Raw genomic sequence first — 26687 nt, forward strand, 5'->3', positions numbered from 1 at the left:
AAGTTCTGACAATTGTTAATATTCCCCAAACTATATCACAGTAATTCAGAAGACGATGCAATAATCACATGTTTTCAAGATATGATAAAATATTACATACTGAAAATGTCATTGTTAAATAACGAAAGCATATACGTTAGAGCCCGACAAAATAAATTTAACTAATAAAAAAATATGCTAAATCTCGTATATATTACCAAGTTAAAAATTTTCTAAAATATTTATGTATATTTTCTTTGCATTAATTTCCTTCATATTAATTTATTCTAGGAAGGAACTTATACAACGGATATAAAAATAACTCCCATGCTAAAATGCTAAATTTATTATATCACAATAGATTTCATTTCATATATCTGCATAGGGCATTTATGATATACTATACACAAAGTGAAATTAGATTGTATTTATTGCAAGATTATGTGCACCATGTCACTTAAGACATTTTGTTCACAATGGCTGTATGCAAAGATTGCAACTGACCTGCCCATTTATCAAGAGCACTATAACGCGCAGCACATACTGATTTTTTATCCAATTCGAGAACCTGATTTACCTGCAATAAATAGAGTTATGTATCAAAGTTTTAAAATCATTTCAAGTTGAAATAAAAATATTACCTGATCTATACGGCCGTGAATAGTATTGTCCAAAATGCAAGATACCAAAAGACTTTCCACTTCCGAGACATCAATGTTTAATTCTTTACTTATGAAAGGAATATAAATTCTCGTGTATGGTCTTATCAATTTTATTAAAACCTAAAACAATTCCATTTATTAGTAAAGTATCGAGATATTTTAGTATACAAGTTTACTTCAAATATTATAGAAAAAATTTTCTTAACATTAATTCAATTTATAAAGATATAAAATATACCTGTGTACGTATGTTTCGCAATAAATCCTCAATGTGTTCTCTAATAAAAGGATCATCCATAATATTATTTCTATTTTGTTTCAGAATTAATTCAAATTGATTAATATCGTTATTTTGATAACTGACAACTAAATTCGTCATTGCTAAAATTTCAGGATCGTTCTTATATGGTTTCGCTTCTTGTGAATCAAAAGGATTAATACCAGACTTCATTAACCTAATAATATAATCGTATAATTAATTAAATGTATAATTATAGATAATAATGTAGAATGCATAATCACACTTACATATTGGCCAAAACTAAGTACTTTAAACACGTTGTACGTCTTGGGGAACCAGATTCGTCGTAATTCTTAAAGGCTTCGAAAAAATCCGTGTGAGCTCTTTCAAATTCACCTTCCCTTAAGTGCATTTTACCTCCACATTCTGAAAAAGCGTAAAAATTTTGCCATTCTGATTTTTTAAATTGCCTGTTACATAACATTGCAAGTTAAAATAAAAAAAAAAACGTTTTTTATTACCTCTGATGACACCCATGATGAGTGGATGAGGAATAGCACTTTTAATATGAAGACTTTGTTCATAAAGTGTTTTCAATTTCTTATTATTTTTTTGTGCTGTATACATTTGTATCTCTAAGGCATAAATTTCCAATAACTGTGTTCCTTTTTTCAGATCATCTTCTCCATCATCAGTCTAAAAATATACATGTAAATTAAATATGTAAAAAAATATATAAATATATTTCACAATGCTTATATATAATGTACAGATATTTATAATATGTACCTGACAACTTTGATGAAGTTGTTTTAATATTTTCGCCAATTTATTAAAATCTGAACGGTCGTAATATAGTTTTCCCAATTTCGTATTTGTTTTAAACCATAACCTATCATTCTTTGCATCTTTTAATGCATCTAATGTGGTCTCATAAAAGTCTTGTAATAATTCCATCTGAAAAAATATATCCATTGCTTAAACTTGGAAAAAAAATTATGTACATAAAAAGATTTCAATTTACTTACATTCTTTGATGTACTAATATAGTCCAATATAGAATTTATTGACTTTTCCGAATGATTTCTAGTAACTGCACTTTTAATATATGTTAACAACTGTTTATACCTTGACATCATTTCTTTATAATTGGACTGAAAAAGAAAGGATGCATTCAACTTTCATATACAACAAGATCTACAAATATTGCTAATACATTTTTTTGCATGTACCAGTTTAAAATTAATTTTGATCATTTGTTTCAAAGCCTTGAAGCCCCATTCTCCTTTCTCACCACCTTCTAAATCCAGTACTTTCTGAAAACTTTGTAAAGCAGCTTTTGGATCATCTTCCTTGAGTGCTTTGCTATTGTAGTATTGATTTTCTAAATCGACGTCTGGTTCTGAATTGGAGTCCTCAGAATACTCCTAAAAACAAATTAGCAATTAGAAATACATTGTGGAGATCAATCATCTCCAACAATAAAGCATGTCCATTTCAACAAACGTGGATAAAACGTAACCAAACAAACGACAAGGAACGTTTGGGTACATTAAGATACCATGTAAGATTTGACCGTTTATCGAGGACGTTCCCTTAAAGTTTCACGAATTATTATTAATTCCGACAGCTGAAGAGATTCTAACCTCGCCGTAAGCCGGAAGGTATGCGCCGCGGAACGACGGCCGTGCAACACTCCAAAGCGAAACTTACCAATCCGTAATCCTCTTCTTCCTCGCACATGAAATCGTCCTCGCCGTCTGACATTTCGAAGGCTTATCTTGGCCAACGTTAGCGTAAATTTTACGCGGTCGCCCGCTGACAACGACGGTTAGGTACGAGTACAGCGTATTTTGAAATCCACCACCTCTGTTTTAGCACTGTAAACGCCAGTAACGCCGCCGCCATACCTGCTTGTTGTTGCCAGTGATACAATAGCGTAGCCTCAGATTTATTTCTCGCAGCGTCGCGGTACGTTATTTTTGCTCATAATAAAACAGAGAAAATCATATATATAATTTAAAGAAACGAGAAGCGTTTAAAATACCATGTAAGGTAAGATATGTATGTATGTCCATCCGTAGCTTGTTGGCAGAAATTATTGAATGTAAAGCAGTTTTGTTTAATTTAAAAAGCAAGAATAAATGACGCGCGTGAAGTTTACGCTCTGTAATGTCTCATGTTATTAAAAAAATATTTTAACAATTAAATAAATAATATTTAATCCTCATTTATAAATATATTTATAAGCAACGGTATTGGCTGCGCCATCTTCGATCAACAGCAGAAAGTTTGAATTGCGTATTACGCGATGGTAAAAAAAAATGGTAAAACAGATTTTATCATCGGGTAATATGCAATATTTAGCAAACCGGTATGTAGCATAACAGAACGTAGAGCCTGGAGCAAGACGACGTAGTCATGCGCGAGCTCTGGCAAGCTCTACGTGGCTAGTGTCATTCATGCATTTTTTTGGAGTATGCCAGGCTATATGTGAGTTCTTCGACACAAAATGAGCAACGTGGACGAAACGTCAAACGAGCCTATACTGTATGAACTTTTGGAGTATTTTGTCCGCAAGCAGGAACCGGAATTGATAGTAAGTCTACGACTAAAAAATATATGTTACATGATTGATCTTACTGCTTATTTGTGTCTCGTAAAATTTTTTTGGAACTACAAATAAAAAAAAAAAAAAATAATAATAATTATGTTTCTAATATATTTCGAATTTTAGAAATGCAAGAATGATGCAGCTATTCTTCCAGCTACTGGCACTATAAAAAATGCTCTCAAATACTTCAACAACGGATATTCCCTACCCGAAAGTATCTTGCAGCAAGTCAGTCTCACTCTACCGTGGAAATTTGCTGTTGGTGATCATGGTAGAGTACTTGCTATTTTACAGGAAAATGTTATTGAAATACGAAAGGCCAAAGATGAATATTCATCTATATTAGGAAAAGCTTCAGGTAAGTTATATCTATATTAGTTGGATATTAAATTTGTTTAATTATATTTCATATATGTATAAAATGATTGATGTACTTTCTAGCTCCAAAGGATGCATTTCCTCAATGGCGTAAACTTGCTTGGAGTCCTGATGGAATGATATTAGTATTAGCATCTAGTAATGGCTATACATCCTTCTACAATGCATTAGGAAATAATATCTTTAACATAAATTCAAAAACAATTTCACAAAGTCCTCATATTCTTGAACCTGGTGATGCTATTGCATCTATGTTGTTTCTTAAACCAAGGACAGCAAGTGAAAAATGGGCCTATGAATTTATTTTAGTTTCGTACAGCGGGCTACTTAGGTCTTATCATATTTCTACAAGTGGCTACAGTGCAAATTATGACTTTTCTTTCGGCAATTTTTACAAAAATGGTGTTAATGCTGTTGTCTATGATGAGAAACATAGTTTGTTTTATGTTGCTGGAAATATGATAACACAAAAATTGACGGTAAATATATATCTAATAAATATTAATGCACACATGACTTAAATATTAATAAACTTGTAAATTGTTTTAGTCCACTGCATCTGAATCTGGATTAACTTCATGGCGACTCTTAAATGATTATCCATATTGCAAATTGTCATTTACCTTTGATGATTCTGCTGCCATTAATTCACGGTTTTCTATATGGAATTTGATCCCCATTCTCAGCTTTCAATCGGAATCGATTATATTTTTAATGAAAATTTCACCAAATGGAGAGTTTTTGGTCTGCTTGCACACAGATGGTTCAGTTTCGCTGTGGGGTTTGCCAAATTTAATACTACAGAAAAAATGGAAATTATCTGAACAACCAGAATATAATATACCTAATCCATTGGGATTTATAAAATCCAAAAAATTTCCACCCGGATTTACAGAATGTCATCCAACAGATATCGGTTGGTGGTCTGATCAGGTAACATATCGTTTTAAAAAATATTACTTTTAAATATTATTACATTTTATAATAAAATAATTATTTAAAATAACTTTTTAAGGCTATTATAATAGCTCGATATTCAGGTTCTACTTCAGTCTGCTCTACATGGAATTTAAAGAATCTGCTAGGTGTCAGTCCAGAATTTCTAGCAGGACAACCGCAAATATCCGAGCTTGGTTCAGAAAAAGGATTTTTATGTTTAGATTGCGAAGTTTTTATAACAAGTAAAAAGCGAAGTAGAGGGTCTAGCGACGATCATTTGTCAGGTTTGTTTATAAATTATGGCAATGATTATCATAGTACAGTAATTTGTCAGCTAATTTTTTACCTATCTGTTTATTAAAAGTGTAAGCATTATTAAATGTAGAAAATAAAAACTTTTTTTATTTTATAATAAAGAGGCATCGTCTGAAAGTGAAAAGGACGACGATGAATTGAAACCTCTTACTATATTAAATTACACTACAAATTTGGTACAAAGTACATTGTATTCAATAACTGATATGGAAAGATTTCAACCAAAAAGAAAAAAATCGAAAGTATTGCATCGAACTTACAGAATTTTAGGATTAAAAAGCACGACTCCAGAAGAACTTTATTCTAGAAAAATAGATATTGAGGTATATGCATAAATAATTTTACTAAATTTATTAGTTTGCTTTTATGAATTAAATAATTCAAAAGTTTTGTATTATTTCAGGAATACGAGGAAGCTTTAGCTTTAGCAAATACATATAATTTGGACACTGATCTCGTATATCAAACTCAGTGGAGAAAATCAGAATTATCTTTAAATGCTATTGCAGAACATTTAAGCAAAGTAAGCAAAAGGTCTTGGGTTTTGAATGAATGCGTTGTACGCGTTCCTGATACTATGGAAGCTGCGAGGGAATTATTGAATTTTGGATTAAGAGGCGCTAATATAGAAACTTTAATAGCTATCGATATTTGCGATAATGATAAATTTGTAACGCCCGATGCAGATGACGATTGGCAAGCACAAGATCAAATCACGGAAAATTTAAGACAGGTAAGTACATACACATATATACAGCAATGCAATTTAATTTAATTTGAAAATTACATTAATAGGTGCAAAAAGTTAATGAAATGATTGAAAAAATAGATATAAAAAATTTGACTGAAGCTCAGAAAGATTTAATTAAGTATCGGAGGAAACTTTTAAATCATTTAGATAAATTACTTACGTATGAAATTATATTAGGGTCGCCATTCAAATACAAAAAAGATTTTTATGAGGAGTTTCGAAGACTATCACCTATTGAAAATGCAATTAGGTATTAATGATATTTATATTTCTTACTTTTGTCACTAATTTACGGAGTACTGCATATTTTTATCTTGTCATGAATATTTTTTATATTATAGATTTGCCAAAAACAGTGACTACCGAGCTGTTGAAATTATGTTTACTTATTATGGTGAAAGTTTGTTGCCTCACTGGCTACCAATTATCAGTTTCTTTCCAGAAACTTTAAATACGTTGGATTATCAAAAACTATTACCAGCATGCGACTCTGAAGGTCAACTATTTTTATTAGATCAACGTGAATTACGACAAAAAGACTGGTCAGAAAGATATGAGTTTAATGAAATAATAAATCTCGATTTAGACGATCAATCAGAAATATTATATGAATTGGATCCTTCATTATTAATATATAAGTAAAATCTTTGTTACATTATATGAAATTTTAATATTTATTAAATAATTGTTATATATATATTTTTTTTGTCTTTTTAGAAATACGCAACTTACACCAGATTTATTAAAACAATGGTATAAGACACGTGCTTATGAAATCGAAAAGAATAGCTTTTTAGTAGATAACGCTTTACAATTAATTAAAATTGGAAAGTCTCATAATATTAATGGCCTAGAAAATTTGTTATTGGAATTGGAAACTTTAGATGATCTCGTATACACAGTACATTTGGAGGATATGCTCTTAGATAAATTAGAAAAATTGAGTGACATGGAAAAGATTAAACTTTTGATGAGTACATCGGATGAAGTTAATTTTGTTGAAAATGTAAAAAATCTTTTACTACCTTTTATAAAACGAAGACATCAATATTTGGTATGTACAGCTACATTTTACATTCTCGATGTATTTTACATATAAAAATTAATACAACGATAATATTTAAAATTTTAGGGTGGAGAACTTGAGAACAGTTTGCTAAACGATTACCTAATTTGCTTGAGCAAAGATGATTTGACGTTTCCAGTTAAATTTTTCAAATATTTAAAACAGACACAGGATACTGAGATAATTGAAATGATTAATGATGTTGCTAGCTTAGCTATAGATTGTATATATGCTTGTGATAATCTTGAAATGTACGAAAAAGCTAAAGATATTTTAGATTCAATATTAAAAGATGATGAAAAAATGTCATACCCAATACGCAATCTATTAGAAGAGTCTGAAGGAGCACTTGATTGCATTAATCTTTTAAATAAATACGGTGTAAAAACAACGTTACGATTTATACGACAAAGTAAAAATGATCCTGATGTGGCTAAATCATTATTAACTCAAATGGCAAGAAGCTTAAATAAAAGGTACTTAATATATAATCTAAATAAAATTTCAATAACTTGTTATAGATATGTTTGTTAAATAATTTATTTTGTAAGAAATGTACTTAAGTAAAATATATTGATTTTTTCAGCTTACTACCTCCAGATGAAAGGGAATGGGCGCAATTATTGAATGATATGTTAGACATTCACGGATTGATTTTTTCGTGTATTGCAGTTGAAACCTGTTTCGAAATATGTGTTTCAGCTCGTTTGCTTTCAAGGATTAAATGTACTATTCGCAATTGTGCTACATTAATAGAAACCAAGAAAAACGAGCGATCTTTGTTAAAAGTATCCTATGAAAAAGCAGTTAATCTCATATTAGAAGCGTCCAAAGAATATTTCAATGGTTCAAGGACACTTACTGATCCACATATGGAATTAGCTAAGTAAGTTATATCTTTTGTGATTAATAATAAATATTTATATATAATAATTTTTACTCTAAAACCTAAAATATAATTAATTGTTACAGAACTTGTCTTGATCTTATCGAAGATAATAATGCAAAAATTAAAGAAGAATATGAACTTATTAAATCACTTCAAATATTGAATGAATTTAATGTTGATATGTTACCTCTTCAAGTCAGATTAACAGTGGATAAATTAACTTTGATTGAACACTGTTTAAATAGTCAAAGAGATGCTTATAAAAATCGACAAAGATTATTAACGTTAGCAACTTATTTACGAATTGAAGGGAATAATAATAGACTTCGTGAAGGAAAAATTTCAGAATTAATAGCTAAAAAGGCCCTTGAGGTAAGATATATTCAATTTTTTTTCATATACTAGATATCATAAAACGTTAGACATTGCAAAGCTAATTTTTATTTTACAGATTGAAGATTATGATACGTGTGCTATAATGTGTTCGGAATTAATACAAAATAATTATCTTCCTGCTTGGGAAATTTGTTTAAATTTAGGGTGTTGTGATAATTATCAAGATTTGAAAACTAGACAAAAGTATTTATGGTTTGCTATAAATAACGGTCCTAGTGATATATTAGGTAATGCTTTAGAACACATGCATTTATTAGAAATACAACTGCTGCATAAAAATTTGGAGGTATGGATGCCCTCTGCGGAATTTGAAAGTTTAAAAGACGAAGAAAGCGATACAAGTGAAGATGATTTTACAGATGCTGTGACAACGGTAAAACAAATTAATTAAATAAAAAATATTAATATTAATAATAATAATTTTACTTCTGTGCAATGCAAGATAACAAAAATATTAAGAGATACGGTAATTTTTTTATTACGTAATTTACAGCCGCAGGTAGAAGTGAAAGATTTTGTTCCAAAAATGTTGGAAACTTCAACCGGAATTGTGAAAAGTTCAGCTAGTATTATGAAAGAATCTACATTCAGTTTGATAAAAAATATTAGTAACACTAATTTTTGGAAATCTCAACTAAATCTTAATTTTAAAAACGATTTTGAAAGTAATGTACAACGTGAATCTGAGCTGGAACACGATGAGACGGATGTTAATCTTCAAAGTTTTCCATGTTATTATGAATCTTTACATAAACTGTGCAGAATAAGTGGTAACGATACAAGATACAATACATATTTTACAACAGACATAGAAAATACAAAATTAAAGTGCTGTCAAGCACTTTTAAGAATAACCATACTAAGTGAATCCTCTTGTTATGGACTAGAAATAAGTGATATTAATCATTGTAAGTATAATGTGTTATTAAAAATATTAAAAAATTTAATGATTAATCTACGTTTATGTGACGAGAATTATAATAACAATTACAAAAATGTAAAATTATTTTTTAGTGATTCTCGAATGTGCAAAACATACTATGCCGGACGATTGGTTACTTGGCATGGCATATCTATTCAGTTTAAATAGAGATCATATCTCAGATGCTCAAGCAATCTTTATGGATTTACCGCAAATCGAATTATATACACAAACTGCACTTTATTATTTTTCATTAGAGTTGTACAAGAAAATATATACGGATTGTGAAAAATTATATTTATACAGTCCATTAGACTTAATAAAAACCATGATAGTTGCAGCACAAAAATCTGAAGATTGTGATATTGCTAAAGCGTTACAATATTGGCAAAGTTATCTGTTGGATGGAGCACAAATTACTAGTATGAAACAAGTGGAAGTAAAAGATGTAAGTGTATTAGAACTGGAACAAAGTGATACTCACGCGCATTCTGAAAAAACTGCGAGAACTTTGCAACTTATAAACAAGGAACAAGAGTTCACAGAATGTTTTAACGTTAATAATATTCCATCATCAAATTCTAAGGTAAATGAAAACGTAAAACTTACCGTCTCAGACGATATTGATTCCTCAGAATGGACAGACGATTGGGGTGATTTTTCTGATGACAGCATGGAAGTAAGTAGTGATAAAAAAAATAAAATTAAATCTAAAAAAATTTCGGAAGAAAATATTCCTTCCGATCACTCTATCGTTGAATGTGTGACCGAGGAAGACCGATTTGAATTATTTCAAAAACGGTTTCATCAGATTAATAATTTAGAACAATATTGGGAAGTGAAAAAAATGATATTCCAATGGCCGCAATTCTATATGCCAGATCATACCACGATAGACAACCATCCAGTTTTAAAAATGATGAAAGCAATAATAGAACTTACGGAAACGAATACGATTGATTTTGAAAAGCAGATATTACAAGAGCACGAAGAACTTATAGGATTATTAATATCTGAGAAGGTAATAACACATTGCATTATTTTTTTTTTATTTAATAATTAATATTTATTTAAATACTTTTGTAATATAGATCCTTAAACAGTTCTTGGAACTCGAACAAGATCGTATTAGCTTTGTACAAAGTCTTTATATAAGATTATGCTCCCAGAACGTATCGATGCATGAAGAAGCAGTAAAGCTTATTAAAGAACAACAAGTAAGTACCGCCAATGTATTCGTATGTGAATAAAACAGCGTATATAACACTAGAGTTATTTTTTTTTTTCAGATTAATACGCTACCATCATTAATATTGGAGAAACTTTTCCTAAATAATTTAACAGCATTTTTTAAACCAGATCATATCGTGTACAAACAAATAATCGAACATGTCTTCGTAAATGAAGCCTTAACTAATGTTGAAGAAAATGTAAAAATACTCGTACATGAATTAAAGAGACAGAAATATGTACTAGAGGCTTTAAATATTATAAAATTAACAAAGAAAATATCGCCGGCCTTGTGCACATTCGATACTTGCTTTCAGCTATTACTGCGGGAATAAATTTATTCTAAATATTAAAAAAAAAAAAAACTGTGATGTATATTATATGTAACGGGCAAGTGCAGAAAAGATATTTATTATAATTAACTTTTATTTATATAAATATATTTAAAAGACATGCATGCAGTGATTTAATGCAGGAATTTAAAGTTGATCTGGTTACAAAATTATAATTTAAAATTGTGTCCAAACTATAAATTTAATATATTATGTTATTTAAAAAAAAACTAACAACTTTAAATTTTTCTGCAGCAAAGCTTTTTGCGACCGTATTTTGAAAAATTTGTATCTCTTTTATACATATAAAGAAATTAATTTGTAAATATAATTAAAAATTACATTGTGAGAAGCAAGAATTTAATGAATAAAAGTAACCAACGTGCATTTTTATACCTTATTAATCTTTTTGCGAAAGAGTGCGGTAATCGGCCCCACTGTGTTTCCTGAAGTGTTTGTTGAAGTGAGTGTAGCAGTAAATCTTAAAAGTAACAATCTGATCCATAAACGTTATCTCTGTTAGTTTTATTAGTCTCGATAAGATTGAGTCATTTAGTCACCGTGATACGTTGTATCGTGCTGTATCGTGCCGTGTGCCCAATTATCATTAATGTAAATATCACTGTGCGCTTGTAGTACCCTCGAGATGTACTGAACGATGATTGAGCGTGGATTACGCTTGCTGCGCACACGATCACTCGTCGAGCTCGGCAAACTACACCGTCGGTTGGAGAACTTAGTTCGCTGCTTCCTTCGGTCGAATAAACACGTCCTTCAGTAGGGTGAGTCGATACTTATACATTTATAACTGTGTCCACGTCTGTTCGTTATCGCATGCATTACTTGCAAAGATGCACGTACTTGTTTAAGATATTTATAATTTTTCATTGTTATCTTTATTGTCAAAATTATGCACGAAAAAGGTATACCAATAATAAAATATACATCGGTAAAAATAATTATAAAGTTTTACGAATTTATACAGTCTTTTTTTTCTTTTTTTTTTTTTTTTTTTTTTTTTACTATACCATTTACGTTTTTCAAGCAAGTTAGTTGTTTCCATTTTATACTCACAGTAATATCAAGCTATAATACAACTTTTATTAATTGCACTTTATCTTCTTCCCTGTTTACGCTGTTTCAATCGATAAATTTTCCTCATGCTCTTGTGTTAACGTATCAAATTTTACGGCTTTTATCTTTGCAGTTTAACAGTCAATTAATCGAGGAACAAAGAAGATATTTCAGCCACGGTTTTACTCATCGTTCCAAACGCCCTTCGTTCAATTCTCTCTCTCTTCGCCGTGCAGGGGACGTACATTTCTCTTTTTCATCGACCCGGCTTCCCCCTTAATAACTCGCGGCTATTTTTGCATCGTGCACCGCGGCGGCATGGAGTACAACGACACGCTGCTCATCCCAGGCCAGCATATACGTCCGCCCGTAACCGAGGAAACGGCAGTCGCCCTGCTGGAACGACTCTACGGCATGAGAGCGACAAGCGTCCGCGAACTTAACGGCTACGACGACCGCAATTATCATGTGGTGTGCGACGAAGCGCCCACGAATCCACATACAATTAATCTGGAGAGAACAGGCTACGTTCTCAAGGTGATTAACTCTCTTGGCTCTCGCAAAACCGACGTGATCGAAGCTCAGACAGAGCTGATGATTTTCCTCAATCAAAGAAACATCTGTTGCCCATTACCGGTAAAGAACGTGAATGGCGCGTACTTTTCTTTAGAGACTTTGAAAAGCGAGAACACCATGGAAAAGTATGCCGTGAGGTTATTAGTTTATTGTCCTGGCGAACTGCTGTCTCGCGTTAAAATAACGGATGAATTGTTGCGCAAGGTCGGTAATTTCACAGCTAGGATCGACGAGATTCTCGCGGGCTTCAATCATCCTGGATATGACGAGCACAAGACACTATGGATGCTGGCTTCGGTGCCGCGAGTACAACAGTTCACTTACGCGGTCAAGAGCTCACTGGATAAGCAGCTGGTGCACGACGTAATTGTCAGCTTCCAAAAGGAAGTATTGTCAGTTACGGATCAGTTAGAACAGACGATCATACACGGTGACTTGAACGAACACAACATCATCATAAGTCCTGACGGTAAAGATGTTGCCGCCGTAATCGATTTTGGCGATTCTCACAGAACCTGTCGGGTTTTCGAGCTAGCTATTATTCTTTGCTACATGATCCTGCAAACGGCAGACGTAGGTATGGGCAGACACGTCGTGGAAGGTTACGAAAAAATAAAAAAATTAACCGACTTGGAGAAGAAGGTGCTTAAGATCAGTGTATGCGCCAGGATATGCCAGAGCCTAGTTATGGGTGCTTATTCGCATCTCCACGATCCTGAAAATCAATATTTATTGAGTACCCAAAAAACCGGATGGACGTTATTAAAAAGACTGTGGCCTATGAGTCAAGGAGATGTGATGAAAGCTTGGGGATTAATTGTTTCTTAAATAATATTGATTAGCTTGTTGAATTAATTGAACAACACTAATTAATTAGCATAGATTAACTTACATTTTATTATACATTTTTGTATAAACACATTTTGATTTATTTAATTTTAGCTTATGTCTTGGAAATAAGCAATGCTTTTATGAGGGATAATTTGCTCAATATCGGTAATTATAATCGTAAAATTTGATATTTTTTTAATACTGTATTTTTATCTAAATTATTTTTAATTGATAATATCGCCTACGATAATGGTCAATTATGAAAGCAATAATAATGTGTAAAATATATTTAAAAATATAATAGATATTTAAAAAGAAAAGATATATTTCTCTGTAATTTATTTTGTTTAACGCCCGGCTTCACGAACGTGAATTAAATTAATCGGTGAAACTGAGTGTCACTCTTAGAGCGGTAGATAATAAAATCCCGCTATATGATCGTTTAAATAACTGCGGTACTGTGCAGTGATATATTCTCTTGTTTTATTCGCATTTAGGCAGTTACATATTTACATAGATACCATGAACAGTAATGCTTACGTACAATACTAAGTGTGGAGCCATTTTACATTACCTACATCGTGATATATACAAAAATGTACGTGTCAGAATTAATTTTCTTTTCAAAAATTGTATTATCACGTTGATTAACAGGAAAATAACTTGTTTCTTGATACCGCATCAATCAATAATTCTCCGCGGCCGTATTATTACAAAGTAAGTATTAATTAAATACTTACTAAAATGTAATACAGTGGTATACATGACGCGCCGATGACAGTTACGTATTCTTGCATTTGCTAGCTGTAATCATGTATAGGATGTTTTAAAAGCCATCGTGTCTCTCCTCAGCTAAGGAATGCATCGCTGAAGAAAGTATCTCGACTTTTAATACGTCCAGTATATTTCTCGTACATTTTCTTTTTAATTTTTTTTTTTTCCGTACCAACATATAAAGAATTTATATTCGTGCATTTTAGTAATTTATGATAGCTTGTAATATATCTTTCATCTCTTGTTTTTTTATATAATACTCTAATTTATATTTTAACTTTTTATTTACGTCAGCTCGTTTTGGCAAACTGCTTAGCTGTGTCGAGGCAAATTCGTTGATAGCGAAAATCTGTTCACAATCTTATCAAATCATACTAACATATAACTCACATAGGCGCCGCGCGCCGTATGTGTCAAATGCAACGGAATGCATTCGCACATTTATATATAATGATCTGCTGTTCGCATATACTGACTATACAATGATCATAGGAGTTAAAGATATTTTATATGTATACTTTAATGAACTTTTAAAAATATTCCCGCTGGTGTGCGTGTCTCCTACGAAGAATTCCGGCAGCGCCTATGGTGTAATTAAATGTTTAATATGATTAATATGCGTATAAGGGAAGGACAAATTCTCATTACATTTCACGTATAATCAACATCTGCGCGAAGGGATTTTCTTATTGAAAACATCGAGTTCTATGACAAGTTCTATGAGTGAATACGCGAGAAATGAATATTTGTAACTATTAGTAATATCTATGTAGTGAAAAGTGATTAGAGGCACATAAGTAAAGTCGGGCCCTTTTACCAATAACGGAATGGTCATGTTCACGAATTTTCGCCAGAGATTATTAACAAAATATTATATTACAATACTTATATATTTTTTTATTGCTTATTGGATATATATTGGCTTAAGATCGCCCGACGGGACGCTTATAGGCGTACAATAAATCATCGATAACTTATATTTTTAAATAATTTTACATTTTCGTCATAATTTATATTGAAACCTATATAATTATTAAAAAGAATGGGAGAGCTAACATTTTAATAAATATATGTTTAGAGATAAAGTAAAAATACAATTTTTCTTCCTGTTCATGACGGAATGTCAAACGATTCTTTGGAACGCGAGAAAACTCTTTTTACATTAATGCCCAAGACTAATGATATTCGAAGAGCGTTTCAGTCTTAAAAGGATGACTTTCTTTCACTTTAGAAATAAATTAAGACAGTTGTATTTATTCGTGTCAGAAAAGAGACGTAAAAAAAAATTAACGTTAAGAAATGTACCTAGTGTGCTTTGCGACACAAATAACGTATGCTTTTTAAGATTTTTTAGACTGTGTTTTATTACAATTTAAATATCGTTTTGTTTAAAGCCATTTTTCGTGCGACTTAAAGCACCAACATTGACAACATTTAATAACGTGTCGATTTCAACGGTATGTCGCAATAACGATCTTCTCAGGACGTAGTAATAAATTTCCACTCCTCTTTTTCTCACCAAATTCTATAACAATATAACACGTTTATAACTTTTTTGGACGAAATGCCGGATTTTTATTTTTTTGTTTTTTTTTTAATATTTTTAATATTTTTCTTTTTATAACTAGAAGGAATTTAAGCGTGCACAATTAATGAGAATCACGCAAAACTACGCGTGACATACTTTAGAAAATTATGATTTAATTTGAAATTGTTAGGATTGGCGGGTTTCTCTTTGTTTGCATAAGGAATGCTCGAGGCGAGGAGGTGAGCCGGCTCTCTCGACGATACGACGAGAAAACTATTACAGCGAAGTAGTTTTGGTCAACTCCTTTGTTGGATATTTTTTTTTTTTTAATCTATAAATCGGACATCGTAATACTGTGCAACTTTATTCCACAGTGAGCACGCTTCTGCGTGTATTCCATAATTTACTAACAACAGGCATTCCGGGTGCGTTTATATATGTCACGAAGTAATTGTCCGACTAATCGCGATTTACACTGTCTCACGCGCACTTTTCATTAACGTTCATTTTGTTTAATTCTCACGATGAGTCACTTACAATCAATAATCCCGTTTAGCGACACGATGCGCAGCACTGTTTCTTATACAGCGGTACCTTACATATGTTCATCGTTTTCACTCTACTGCACAGTGGCGAATGATCTTTGCAATCTTCTGCAAGTGCTGTAAGAAAATAGCATTATTGTTAATTAGAGCTTTACACTTAAAGAAATAAAATAAAATTAAATAGTATAAAAGACAAATAATTGTGATTTTCAAGTTTACGTAAAACACTAAATATTAATATTTAGTTTGTCTCTTTTATTTATATTATAGTAACTTACCGGTAAATTGAGGACAAGGCGGACCCCTGCATGTTTTCATTACAGGAGGTCGTGGTATATCTCTACAAGCGTTTCCCGCTGGCTTCTTCGTACCGAACCAGACGCATTGTAAAATCCTATATTTGATACCATCTTCTTCGCAAGATGCAGTGCACTGCACGGTAAAGTATTATTTTAGTACAAGCGCTATTATTACGTATGAAATTTTTAATTAGATTATATTTACCTCGGTCCACTCGCCGACTCTCCAGACGCCTTTGCAGGCATCGTTGTAACATTCTTGTCTTTGTAACGGCCTGGTGGCTTCGTCGCATTTGCTCGAGTCCAACAGTGTGATATTCTCGGTACCATTCTTCATGTCGTGCAATAAACGACAGCTAATGTCTCGTTTTTGCATTGCTGTCTTCCAATTAAAACATCTAGACGTTTCACACGGGGTCCATTCCGTAGCGTGCCATTGAGGACACTTGTCCATTCCGCAGCCTCTCACTTTCTGTGGTACGGGATATCCGGCGTCTTCGCATAGCGTTTGACCGATAACCGTTCTCGGCGAAACTTGAGTGGAGTTGCCATCCATTTTCGTCGATCGAACCGTACACTGTGCACCTCGCATCTATGAAAATAAATAGTGTGTAATATAATTATTTCGAAATGTTTTAAATAAAAATATTTTTTAAACATAAAATTTGATGAAAATGATATAAGTTTGTTTCATATTTTTATCAAAATGTCGCGGTCGATATTTCTTTAATGTTTTTAAATATAAATTGATATTGAAAAAGTTTATAAAATTCTAAATGACAGCAAATAGATGAATCATGAGGAAGTAAACGAATGAATACAATCATCTATCAAGTAGATGTTCAAGTCTTCTAAAAGTTTCTCATCGCTTCAAACACTTTTCAGACAATTGCTTAACAATGATAATAATTATTTATAAAATACTCTTTTTTTACGAATTAATTTAAAAAAATTAAAAATTTTCTAATTCAAGCTAATCACAGTTAAAGAAAATAGTCTTACCTGAAATCCACTTCCTCCGCAAGTTTGAGAACATTTTGACCAATCGGTCGTAACCCATTCGAACACCAGAGTATTATCCGCAGCTGCATTATAAGTCCTTCGTTTAATTATAAAACCGCTAAACATTATCAAGACAATGTAAATTATTGAATACAATCTTACCTAACGAAGCGAGTGATTCGACAGAAGGATCTTTCGTTGTTGTATTGTCCTCTCCCATTGCAGTCGACGTCAAAACGTTCTCGAGCCTATCTTCATCAGTTGAATGTTGCCCTTCTTTGAACTCCTCCTTTACATTAACTGAGAAGGCCTTTTCTATGGACCCAGCGTGATCTTCTTGATTGTGAGATAAGTTTCTTACGTTCTCGTCAGGATTCTCCCTAGCAACGCTCGACCTCTGATCATCTATCAACGTCGAGTCTTTTCTCGCTCTATTTTCCAGATCTCTTGTAGTCGGAAATCGCACGATTGTATAATCTGTCGTGTGATTTTCCACATACGGCACAATTTTTCGCTTATCCAATTCTTCTTCGAATGCGTCGCTGTACTTGATTGTTCTGTTTGCATGATTTAAACTACGATAATTCGACTCCGGTATCCTTAATCGATCTTCGAGACCAGATATTATTGTGGAAGTGACGGTCGATGGATCTTCAGTTTGCAAGTTCCTATAAACGCCGTGATTGATGGACTTATCATCGATAAAACTGTCAGTCTCCTTGAGCATTTCCTTTTTTGTGCTCGAATCTTCAAAGTAATACGTGTCCATTTTGCCGTTTTGCAAAGATGTAATAGATTTCGTCGTGGCTTTGCTCTGGGCGTGATTTTTGGGCGTGGTACTACTCCGTTGATCTTTGTACTCATTTCTAGACTCTTGCCATTGTCGTTTCACATTTTTTAAAGACTCCTCGATATAATCGATCTCAGGCTTCACAGTAATTTTCGCATCAATTTTATCTATTACATCCGACCTGATGTTATCACTGTGCTGTAATCCAAATACGGATTCGTCTAAATCGTAAGGATCAACATCGATAAATATTCTTTCTTCGTCTGGACCAAAGGTTTCATCCGGAATGGCTGTGTTGCGGTATAAATTGTCAAAGTTGTTCTCTACACTTTGATACATGAAGTCGGTCTCCCTGTTGGACATTCTACTCTTTCCCATCGTCGTCCTTTTATGTCCATCCTCGATAAATGGTGTGGAAACGATCTTGCGATTACCATTCGCGGATATTTCACTGTGAAACGGCCAATAGGCCTGCCATAAAGCGCGTTAATATTTTACATTTAAATTTCATAGTACGTATGTTGAGCGAGATTGTCGAAAATTCAACTATGATGGACAGGCGCATATTAAAACTTCGTCGAATTTATTCGCAAATTAATACCTTACCTTCAAGCTCGATATTATATGACTCAAGTGCGGCACAAGAGTAGATGCACTTGATGAAGCGGGTGATTCCACGGATTCGTGATATCCCGGCTGATTGATAGTCACAAATATCGAATAACCGACATCGAAGAAAGTTAGTCCAGGAATGCAAAGCAAAATACAGAACCATCACCAGAGAATTAGTTTGGCGAAATTCATGCACATATCATTTGTTAAGCAATGTCAAGATATACGCAACAAATTATTGTGGTGAGAAAAAAATCTTGACAGTAGAATGTTTTTCTTTTTCACGTACCTGATTGAGAGAGGTAACAGTATGCTCTTTATGCATCATCGTAGAGTCTGACGGAGTAGGACTAGTTTTCTGTTTCTTTTGATGTGGTTTCCTCGTCGGATTGCTCGGAAACGCACCTTCATGACTGAGGTCTTCGCTGTCAAAACGATTTCCGTAAGCTGCTATAAAAAAGAAACAAAGTTTCAATGTAAAATTATAAATTATTAATATTTGTTTTTTCTGGAATTGTAATTTAAAAATTAAAAATTATTATTCAAGTATAAAATTATTAATCAACAACTCTTTTTAAACCAAAAAAAAATTTATCGTTTTTTAAATCGTTATAATGATTTTAAACAAAATGTACATAAATTATTTTTTAGATAAAAAGCGCACATTACGCTTACCTGCATGATCAGTGTATGGACTTTCACCAGAGTTTGCCGGTGCAGAGTCGAGGTTCGCGTTTCGTTGTAGGTGAACGGAATTACCAAGTCGTAAATATTCCTCGCTACTTATCTGGTCTTTGGAGCGAAATTTCACTATCAACTGCGTCTCTGCATGCGAATTTCCAGCTAAAAAAAAAAATTATTAGCTCATTTTTCATAGCAACGTGTCGAAATACGGATAGGATATGGAGCGTGGCAGGTGAGACAGATCGCTTACCAATACAAGCGTAAACACCCGAATCCGAGGAAACTATATCGATTATTTTCAAAGCTCCCTTCCTGCTGATCTTAAATTTTTTCGATTTTCGTATTTCCTTTTTGTCCTTCGTCCATATAATCTGCGCTCTGAAAACGATATTTTATTTAATCATCTCCTTCAATTCACAATTATATATGTAGATAGCATTTCATATTTACACTTACTTGTCAAACTTTCGAACGGGACAACGAATTTTGATAGAAGGCGTCCCTTGAAAAATCTTAGCGATTCCACCAATTTTTAGATCTACTTTCGCATTGATATCTGTTTGATTGTATGTCATGTTCAAGCTGGTGATGATCGGTAGCGTGCTAGAGCTTAAGTCCGATTCGTGGCAGGCTCTGGTGTTACAAGGTTTCTCACTTGCTGGTTTTTGAGCTGGGCATTCGCGTTCTTCGCGACTCTGCTTGCGACCTTGGGCCATTATCTGCTCGCAAAGCACTTCTCGTTTCTTCACACCACCGCCGCATGTTTTCGAGCACTGCAATTATTAATTTAGTTAATTAAAACATGAAATTTTAAACAGTTTTCGAAAATAAGCTTAATTAAAATAATAATTATTTTTTATTCTAATGTTCGTGTATAATTCTTTTAAAATAATTTTAAAATATATAATGTTTTAAAGTCTTTTCCATCGAGCGGATTTTTTTCGTGTTGTTCTAGTATGCTGAATAAAGAAAATGATTAATATTATTTCACAATTCGTATATAACGAAGCTTTTTCGTCGAGATTGTTGAAGCCTTATACAAACGTGTGCAAATATATACCTTTCCCCATTCTCCCGTGCTCCATTTGACAGGACAATCCAGTACATTGCAGTATCGTCTGTCGGCGGGCGGTGGTTGCGGACACATGTAATTTGGAACGGGCACTGCTTTGCCGGTGCCGTGTGTCACCTCGTGGATACAGGTAACGTCACGTGTCTGTATACCAATACCGCAAGGGCTCATGCAGGTGGAGAATTCGCTATAATTCCATCTGTGGGCGTAGACGATGACACATTTGGTTGCAAGAATTGCGTGGTAACGTTAATTAAATTTTCTCTATTGCGCGCATATAGCGCACGATATTATGGTAGCGAGATACTTAGCGATTAAACGAATAGAACATTACGCAACATGAAGTCCCAACATTTCAGCATTAACTGATCGATATCACGAAGTTGCTTTACCTCGGTGGACACGGATGGTCGTTGCAGACTCGTATCCTCGCCTCCGGCTTCGTTTCCGCAGCGCATAAAAGCGGCATTACCGTTTTCCCGGTGTCGTCCCGCACGCAATTTATAATAAGATCTTGAACACCTAGGAAGAGGGAAATGCATATTACAATTGTACGCGATTCGCCATAAACGATAGGTAATCCGTCCAGAATACGTTTATCACCCTTTGTATCGTGTTAGTCGACAGAATAATCTTAATGCGATTATATCTGAGCGCTGTTAATCGCACAATGTCATCGGTACGATTTTGGCGAGCTAATTAAGGGTTGCATACACTAATTAAATTCGTTTTGTTAATTCAATAAGCAATTAATATCGTCTTTGCATAGCTTGATCTAGCTTACGAATGACGTGTACAAAATTATAATAAAAATATAACAGCAAAGATTTGATTTTAAATTTTGATTATCTATATAAAATCTAGATGCAAAATTAAATTCTAATTGAGACCTATATAATAATAAAATTTACGAACACGCTCGGAACTGATTCGATAATTTCTCGATATAATAGTTCGTTAATGTAATAGATGTTTTTAAAGGAAGCTGTTCATCATTTCAAAATCCATATTTGACTGACTGAACCCGAAATTTCCTGTCCGTAGTAAAGTCCCTTCTTATCCCTTCGGTCTAATAAGATATATTATCAAGGGCAATCTTGCCGAACAATAGTTGTCCGATTCGTTACCTCCTAAGCAAGTTGCGCTGCAGGGGGTGTAGCCAGTTTCCTTCCACGAGTATGTAGTTTGCACGTCGCTACCTGGGGCGACCTTGATACCGCTGTCGTAGCCGCTTCCGCCGGAACTGCCGGACGATGATCTACTGTACGAGTCCGTCAAGCTCGACTCGGCGTATCCGCTGTCGCCGACTGTGTCGATTCTGTAGGACAGACTGTTCTCCAATAATCCACACGGCTCCATCGTGCACTTCTCCGTCTCGATCGGCTTCGGACCGGAGCACCTTTCGTCTGGAAGTTTGGCGATGGTTTGGCTGAACTCGAGGAATATCTTACAGCGCACCTCTCTGTGCCTGACGCCTTCACCGCAGGTGACGCTGCAGGGGGACCACTCCTCGGCGATAAACCTGAAGACCGAGATCGATTAATGTATTTCGAATTCGTGTGAGATAACACGATAAGCGAACGTGAGCTAGACCGACAACTCCGTTAAAATGGATTTTCGAATCGTAGACGGATTACAAAAAGAAATAAAAAAAGCGCAATGAGAGATAGCTGCGATTTGATCATCTATTTTCTGCACGAGCAGGCATCACAGGGAGAAAGTTGTAAGCGTTGACTGAAGGGAATCTAGGTCTAATATCTTATGGAATTTCGTTACAGTGGTAATGGCTGTTCTAAACCCGCTGCCATTGTTCTCGAATTGCGATCGATGTTTCATATCCCGCGAGGATTGTAGCGAAACGGAAAGTTTATACGAGCCGAGAACTTGATGAATTAATCGTTTGGTGGCTGCCTCGCGGACTACCTAAATTGGATTTTAAATTAGATCAAACAAGATAGTTATTTGTTTCTTTACATTTTCCATAGGTTACATTGCAAAATAAAATAAAAGCGAAGTGTCTATTTGTATTCAGCAAGATTAATTCACGAAACGCTGTTCAATTTCAATCGCTATAAATAAGTTATATCAACGTACACTACATAGATTATATTAAAATAAAACATACGACTGAGTTGAGAACGCTAATAAATATAGGCAGTATATTGCTATTGCATTATACGATATATAAGTAGTACTTACGTTGATTCAGAAGGTATCGGCTGGTCCATCAATTTCTCTGATACTGGAGATAGCGGATACGGCTGCACCAGAGGCTGCGTCATGCCGTCTTCATCTAGATAATATTTCGTATAAAAAAAAAACGTATTTAGAAGAAACATAAAAAGAAATTAAGAATAATATGCCATTTTATAAATTATATCGGATAAGTAAAAATGGTTTTTTATTTTTTATTCATATACGCGATCTTTCAATAGCTCGAGATCTAAAGGTAAAATCTTATATAAATCTGCCTGTAATTTCGTGTAATTCACTTAAAAAATCTCGCACATGAGTTTTAAAATCGTCGCTTAAGGCATATTAAATTATCGTTCGATTCAATATAAGTTTAAGTCAGACATAACGCAATTACATGTGGGACATGCGACGTTCGTCTTGCATTCCTGCTCAGTATGAGGACGTTCCGCGGGATCGCAGTCCCTGGAGATGGCACCAACACCGTCTCTGCATTCGATCGTCCTCGTCCGTATTCCGGTGCCACAGGTCACGGAGCACTGCATAAATAAAAAGTTAAAATGCACACTTCGCGTAGAATTGTAATAAGATGCAATGCGAGCCGATAAAAAGCGGGGAATAATGCAGGCGACTTATGAAAATTATAGTAGCAAAAATTCACACTTGAGAAGACAAAGTTATACAATTAACATACAATCACATTAATTCAAATGAATCGGCAGAAAAAGTTAATTATATAAAAATATCGGATATGTAATAATGGTATTTATAATTTTATGATGTCGCTTTATCACCTATATTCTTGTAATTTAATAAAAGGTATAAAATAATTAAAAGTAAAAAAAAAAAAGTTTTATACTTCATAGTTTGTTTTTGAAATTTAATAAAGGGACAAAGTGGAAAAAAAATTTGCTCGGCATAGATAAATTAGGAAGCGAAATTTGAGACTGTGTTCACTTCGAAAGTAAGAAAAGATGCGAACTATTTCGTGGTGCATTAACAGCGTGGTAATTTCGTATGAAACACCACATTCCACGGCGGACTAATGTCTCGGCACGGTTCTAATTTAAAATTCCAGGTTGCCATTTTCGGTTCTCATTTCAGTAAAGTCGAAAAGTCTCGTTCGAGGAGCATCTTGCTGTCGAAGTTTTTCGCTTGCAATGAGACCTGCAACGAAAGGCACGAAAGAGAAGACGAAAGTATCGAGAAAGATGGATCAGGAATCTAAATAGGTAGAGAGAAAAGGAAAAAGAAAGGGTGAGACAATGAAGTAGGAGCTTGAACGTGAGAGAGCTGTCGTTCGGAAAGGTGGAAAGATGATACGAAAGGAAAAGCGAAAATCTATTCGACTTAGATGCCGCATTCTTGCCGCATTCTTCCTCTTTCCCTTTATTCCGTCCCTCATTGGATCCCTCGCTCCTCTCCGTACTTCATCTTCCTCCGTCTGTCTTTGCTTTTCACGGTCGAAGCTATATAACTCGGAAGGAGTCTCGATAGCGAGGGGGAGTGCTTTAAGGAGCCTCGTGCTTTCAGTTCAATATTTGCATGGCTCCCGGGTACTCACAAAAGAGAGAAATCTATCAATTCCTGTCTTCTAACGGTACTTTCCCCTCCCCCGCGCTCCGCAGCTTCGGATGAAATCATTACCGTGCCACGCTGACGGGCACGGAGCCTTTATGTATCGCTATCAGAAAGAGCACCCGTTCCGGGCTGCTGTTCGGTTTTCGAAAGCGAACGAGAACGGACTGTATTGTGTATCGATCAGAAATGAAGCGCCGTAAATCATGGACCGCCGCACACTTTTGCGTGTACATGACTGGGGAAAATTTACTCGCTTTACCTGGCATTCTGCGCTCATTGGTTCGCGTGCGAATGAACGTAATGGGTTAGCAATTCGTTATTTGCACGAGACAAACAATGTTTTCTTTAAATGATAGAGATATATGATGCCGCAATGTATTTCTATATGTTAATCGTGCAAATACTCGTGACAGATTGATAAGAAAAATATTCTACACTTTTGGATAATGTAATTAATTTGTCTGTAAGAATTTTATGTTTATTATCGTGTTAAAATTTATTATCGAAATACATTGTGGCATAAAAAAAAAAAACTGACTTGAAAGGAGCTCATATACGGAGCAATCTAATATCAGTACATGATCAGTAAAATATTGCGTTTGCACGCGGCGGATACCGCAATAAATACACATCTAGCGCAACGGGCCGCATTTAGCGACCTCATGAATAAAGCATGACGTCTACATTCCGTAGGGAAGTTGCGGAGATTTTTCCTTTCACGTATCTGCCAAGAAACTTTAGTTCGCTCAAGAGACGGGGAGCGTTCACGAAAACTCGTACGAACGCCATTCTTTACTGTTATCTTCCTGGACGTTCATCGTCATGTTCTTATTTATGCAACAAGATTGCATTCTCGAGGATCATGAGAGGCTATTTTACCCACAGCGAGAATTCGCAATGTGTAACTGGACCCGGATAGTTTACAATTCGCGGAGGTCTTTCAAGCATAAAAATTTATCCTCCGAGAATAAATATCTTGCTTTAAGATATTTTCCAGTTTCTGGCATTCCATGCCACATTTTCAAGTCTTTTTAATATTTTTAAATTAAAAAAAAAAATTATAAAAGTTATTTGTGTATATGCAAGTATAATCGCAGGCCATGTATTAACTCGAGCCAATTAAAAAGCTAGGAAAAATCACGTGCTTATTTAATACGAACTGATGAACGATGCGAAAAATAACAAAGACATTTTAAAGAAGATTTCAGCCTCGAACTGAATGCTTTCGTGCAAAAGTACCGCGATTCAAGGGCCGAAAGGTGCACCGAACCGTCTGGAGTTGGACGAGTTCCAAGTAGATAAGTACCGCACGTTGTCAGACATGTAAAGACACACGACACTTTTATTGCGGAATAAATTTGAATAACATTTTGAGAAAGTGAAAAATGTTTGATAGCAGTTTTCAAAGCATTTTTGCAGAGGCCGGAGGTTCGTTTCGTATGTCAAAGCATGTCGGCAACACATTTATCCTAAAATTCAACGTATAACCCACGTGCGTTTGTCATAAAAATAAAACACAAAAATAGGTAAGTTTTAATTGTTCCAATTTTCGATAGAAATTTTTTTTTTTTCTTTCTTTTCCTTTTCTTTTATTTGAAAACTGTGTTCGCCATTCGTTATTTCACGGAGCAAACTTTGAGGCAATCAGAGCGACTCTTGGAAGGAAACTAACGGTGCGATTCGTACAATGAAAATTCTGGAAAGCTTCCAGGCAATGTATCGATTTTCGGAAGAGAGGGAGATGTAAGTGTCTACCTCGACAAGAAACTGGACCAGAGAGAGAAAGAGAGGAAACGATATGTTAAGCATTGTGCCAGAAAGTATGCCAGAAAACTCGCGTAGATGTCACCGACCCGTTCGAATATAAGGTAATATGTTCCGAGTACGTATACGTTGCGTACATGCAATACGTGCCCATTTAATCTGCATTCGTTCGCACGCAGACTGCAACGAAACATTGGTAAACGAAATTTGTATGTGCGTTCCGGTTACCGCCGCATAAATTCATCCGAGTCTCCTATATTTTATGCAAACGGTTTACGATAACTCTGCATGGCACATCTGCTTTCTATAGATCCTTTCTTCTGTTTTACCTTGTACTTTTTATAATCTAACTATTTTTAGCTCATCGCATTCTATAACTGGACGGATTTAAAATATTACCTCCCCAATCGGAATAACATTTATTTTAATTTTCAAAATAGGTCGAACCAGGAAAAAGTATATGTAGGTCATTTACATAATAAAACAAACTAAATTTTAAATAGACTGGACCGTCCACGCGATGGAGTGCGTATTAAATCTCAAGCGTGCAAGAGTCAAAGTTCTGGAATGCTTCCAGGGGAATTATTTCGGTTTCCGGCCAGTCGGAAGGTACAAGAAATCACGTCCGCCGAACGTCTTTTGCCAGGA

The 26687-nt window shown here is 34.3% G+C and overlaps 4 protein-coding genes across 6 annotated transcripts in view; 2 read left to right on the top strand and 2 right to left on the bottom strand.

Moving 5' to 3' along the window:
• Positions 1 to 302: 302 nt before the first annotated feature.
• Alien (COP9 signalosome complex subunit 2 alien) lies at positions 303 to 3160 on the bottom strand. The gene is made up of 9 exons (XM_070672411.1): positions 2596 to 3160; positions 2115 to 2309; positions 1911 to 2036; positions 1672 to 1839; positions 1404 to 1578; positions 1170 to 1308; positions 880 to 1096; positions 621 to 761; positions 303 to 556 (listed from the first exon to the last, which is right to left on the bottom strand). The coding sequence occupies exons 1-9, from the start codon at positions 2647 to 2649 to the stop codon at positions 437 to 439; spliced, it is 1335 nt and encodes a 444-aa protein (XP_070528512.1). The 5' UTR covers positions 2650 to 3160; the 3' UTR covers positions 303 to 436.
• Positions 3161 to 3211: 51 nt separating this feature from the next.
• On the top strand, positions 3212 to 11107 carry LOC139111849 (NBAS subunit of NRZ tethering complex). The gene is made up of 18 exons (XM_070672403.1): positions 3212 to 3481; positions 3620 to 3854; positions 3938 to 4353; positions 4424 to 4807; positions 4890 to 5097; positions 5231 to 5451; positions 5532 to 5861; positions 5924 to 6129; positions 6221 to 6517; positions 6597 to 6933; positions 7012 to 7421; positions 7532 to 7831; positions 7918 to 8206; positions 8286 to 8603; positions 8724 to 9138; positions 9245 to 10173; positions 10244 to 10369; positions 10442 to 11107. The coding sequence occupies exons 1-18, from the start codon at positions 3395 to 3397 to the stop codon at positions 10715 to 10717; spliced, it is 5784 nt and encodes a 1927-aa protein (XP_070528504.1). The 5' UTR covers positions 3212 to 3394; the 3' UTR covers positions 10718 to 11107.
• A 209-nt stretch (positions 11108 to 11316) lies between these two features.
• On the top strand, positions 11317 to 13517 carry LOC139111854 (hydroxylysine kinase). The gene is made up of 2 exons (XM_070672412.1): positions 11317 to 11496; positions 11922 to 13517. Exon 2 carries the CDS (start codon positions 12107 to 12109, stop codon positions 13190 to 13192), a length of 1086 nt encoding a protein of 361 aa, XP_070528513.1. The 5' UTR covers positions 11317 to 11496; positions 11922 to 12106; the 3' UTR covers positions 13193 to 13517.
• A 139-nt stretch (positions 13518 to 13656) lies between these two features.
• Nolo (no long nerve cord) overlaps positions 13657 to 26687 on the bottom strand; it is a 140981-nt gene continuing 127950 nt past the window's right edge. The window contains exons 10-24 of one of the 3 annotated variants that reach the window (XM_070672405.1): positions 23092 to 23233; positions 22701 to 22794; positions 21629 to 22023; positions 20894 to 21023; positions 20490 to 20700; positions 19886 to 20202; positions 19680 to 19807; positions 19421 to 19588; positions 19035 to 19192; positions 18740 to 18829; positions 17506 to 18604; positions 17344 to 17426; positions 16547 to 16933; positions 16321 to 16474; positions 13657 to 16159 (exon numbers count right to left, since the gene is read on the bottom strand). In XM_070672405.1, the coding sequence (XP_070528506.1) occupies positions 16050 to 16159; positions 16321 to 16474; positions 16547 to 16933; positions 17344 to 17426; positions 17506 to 18604; positions 18740 to 18829; positions 19035 to 19192; positions 19421 to 19588; positions 19680 to 19807; positions 19886 to 20202; positions 20490 to 20700; positions 20894 to 21023; positions 21629 to 22023; positions 22701 to 22794; positions 23092 to 23233 (3666 nt within the window). In that variant the 3' untranslated portion in view covers positions 13657 to 16049. Of the gene's footprint in view, positions 16160 to 16320; positions 16475 to 16546; positions 16934 to 17343; positions 17427 to 17505; positions 18605 to 18739; positions 18830 to 19034; positions 19196 to 19420; positions 19589 to 19679; positions 19808 to 19885; positions 20203 to 20489; positions 20701 to 20893; positions 21024 to 21628; positions 22024 to 22700; positions 22795 to 23091; positions 23234 to 26687 lie in introns of all 3 variants that reach the window. The other 2 variants (XM_070672404.1, XM_070672406.1) reach the window with 2 other exon arrangements.

Source organism: Cardiocondyla obscurior, linkage group LG25 (assembly GCF_019399895.1).
Source record: "Cardiocondyla obscurior isolate alpha-2009 linkage group LG25, Cobs3.1, whole genome shotgun sequence".
Lineage (NCBI taxonomy): Eukaryota > Metazoa > Arthropoda > Insecta > Hymenoptera > Formicidae > Cardiocondyla > Cardiocondyla obscurior.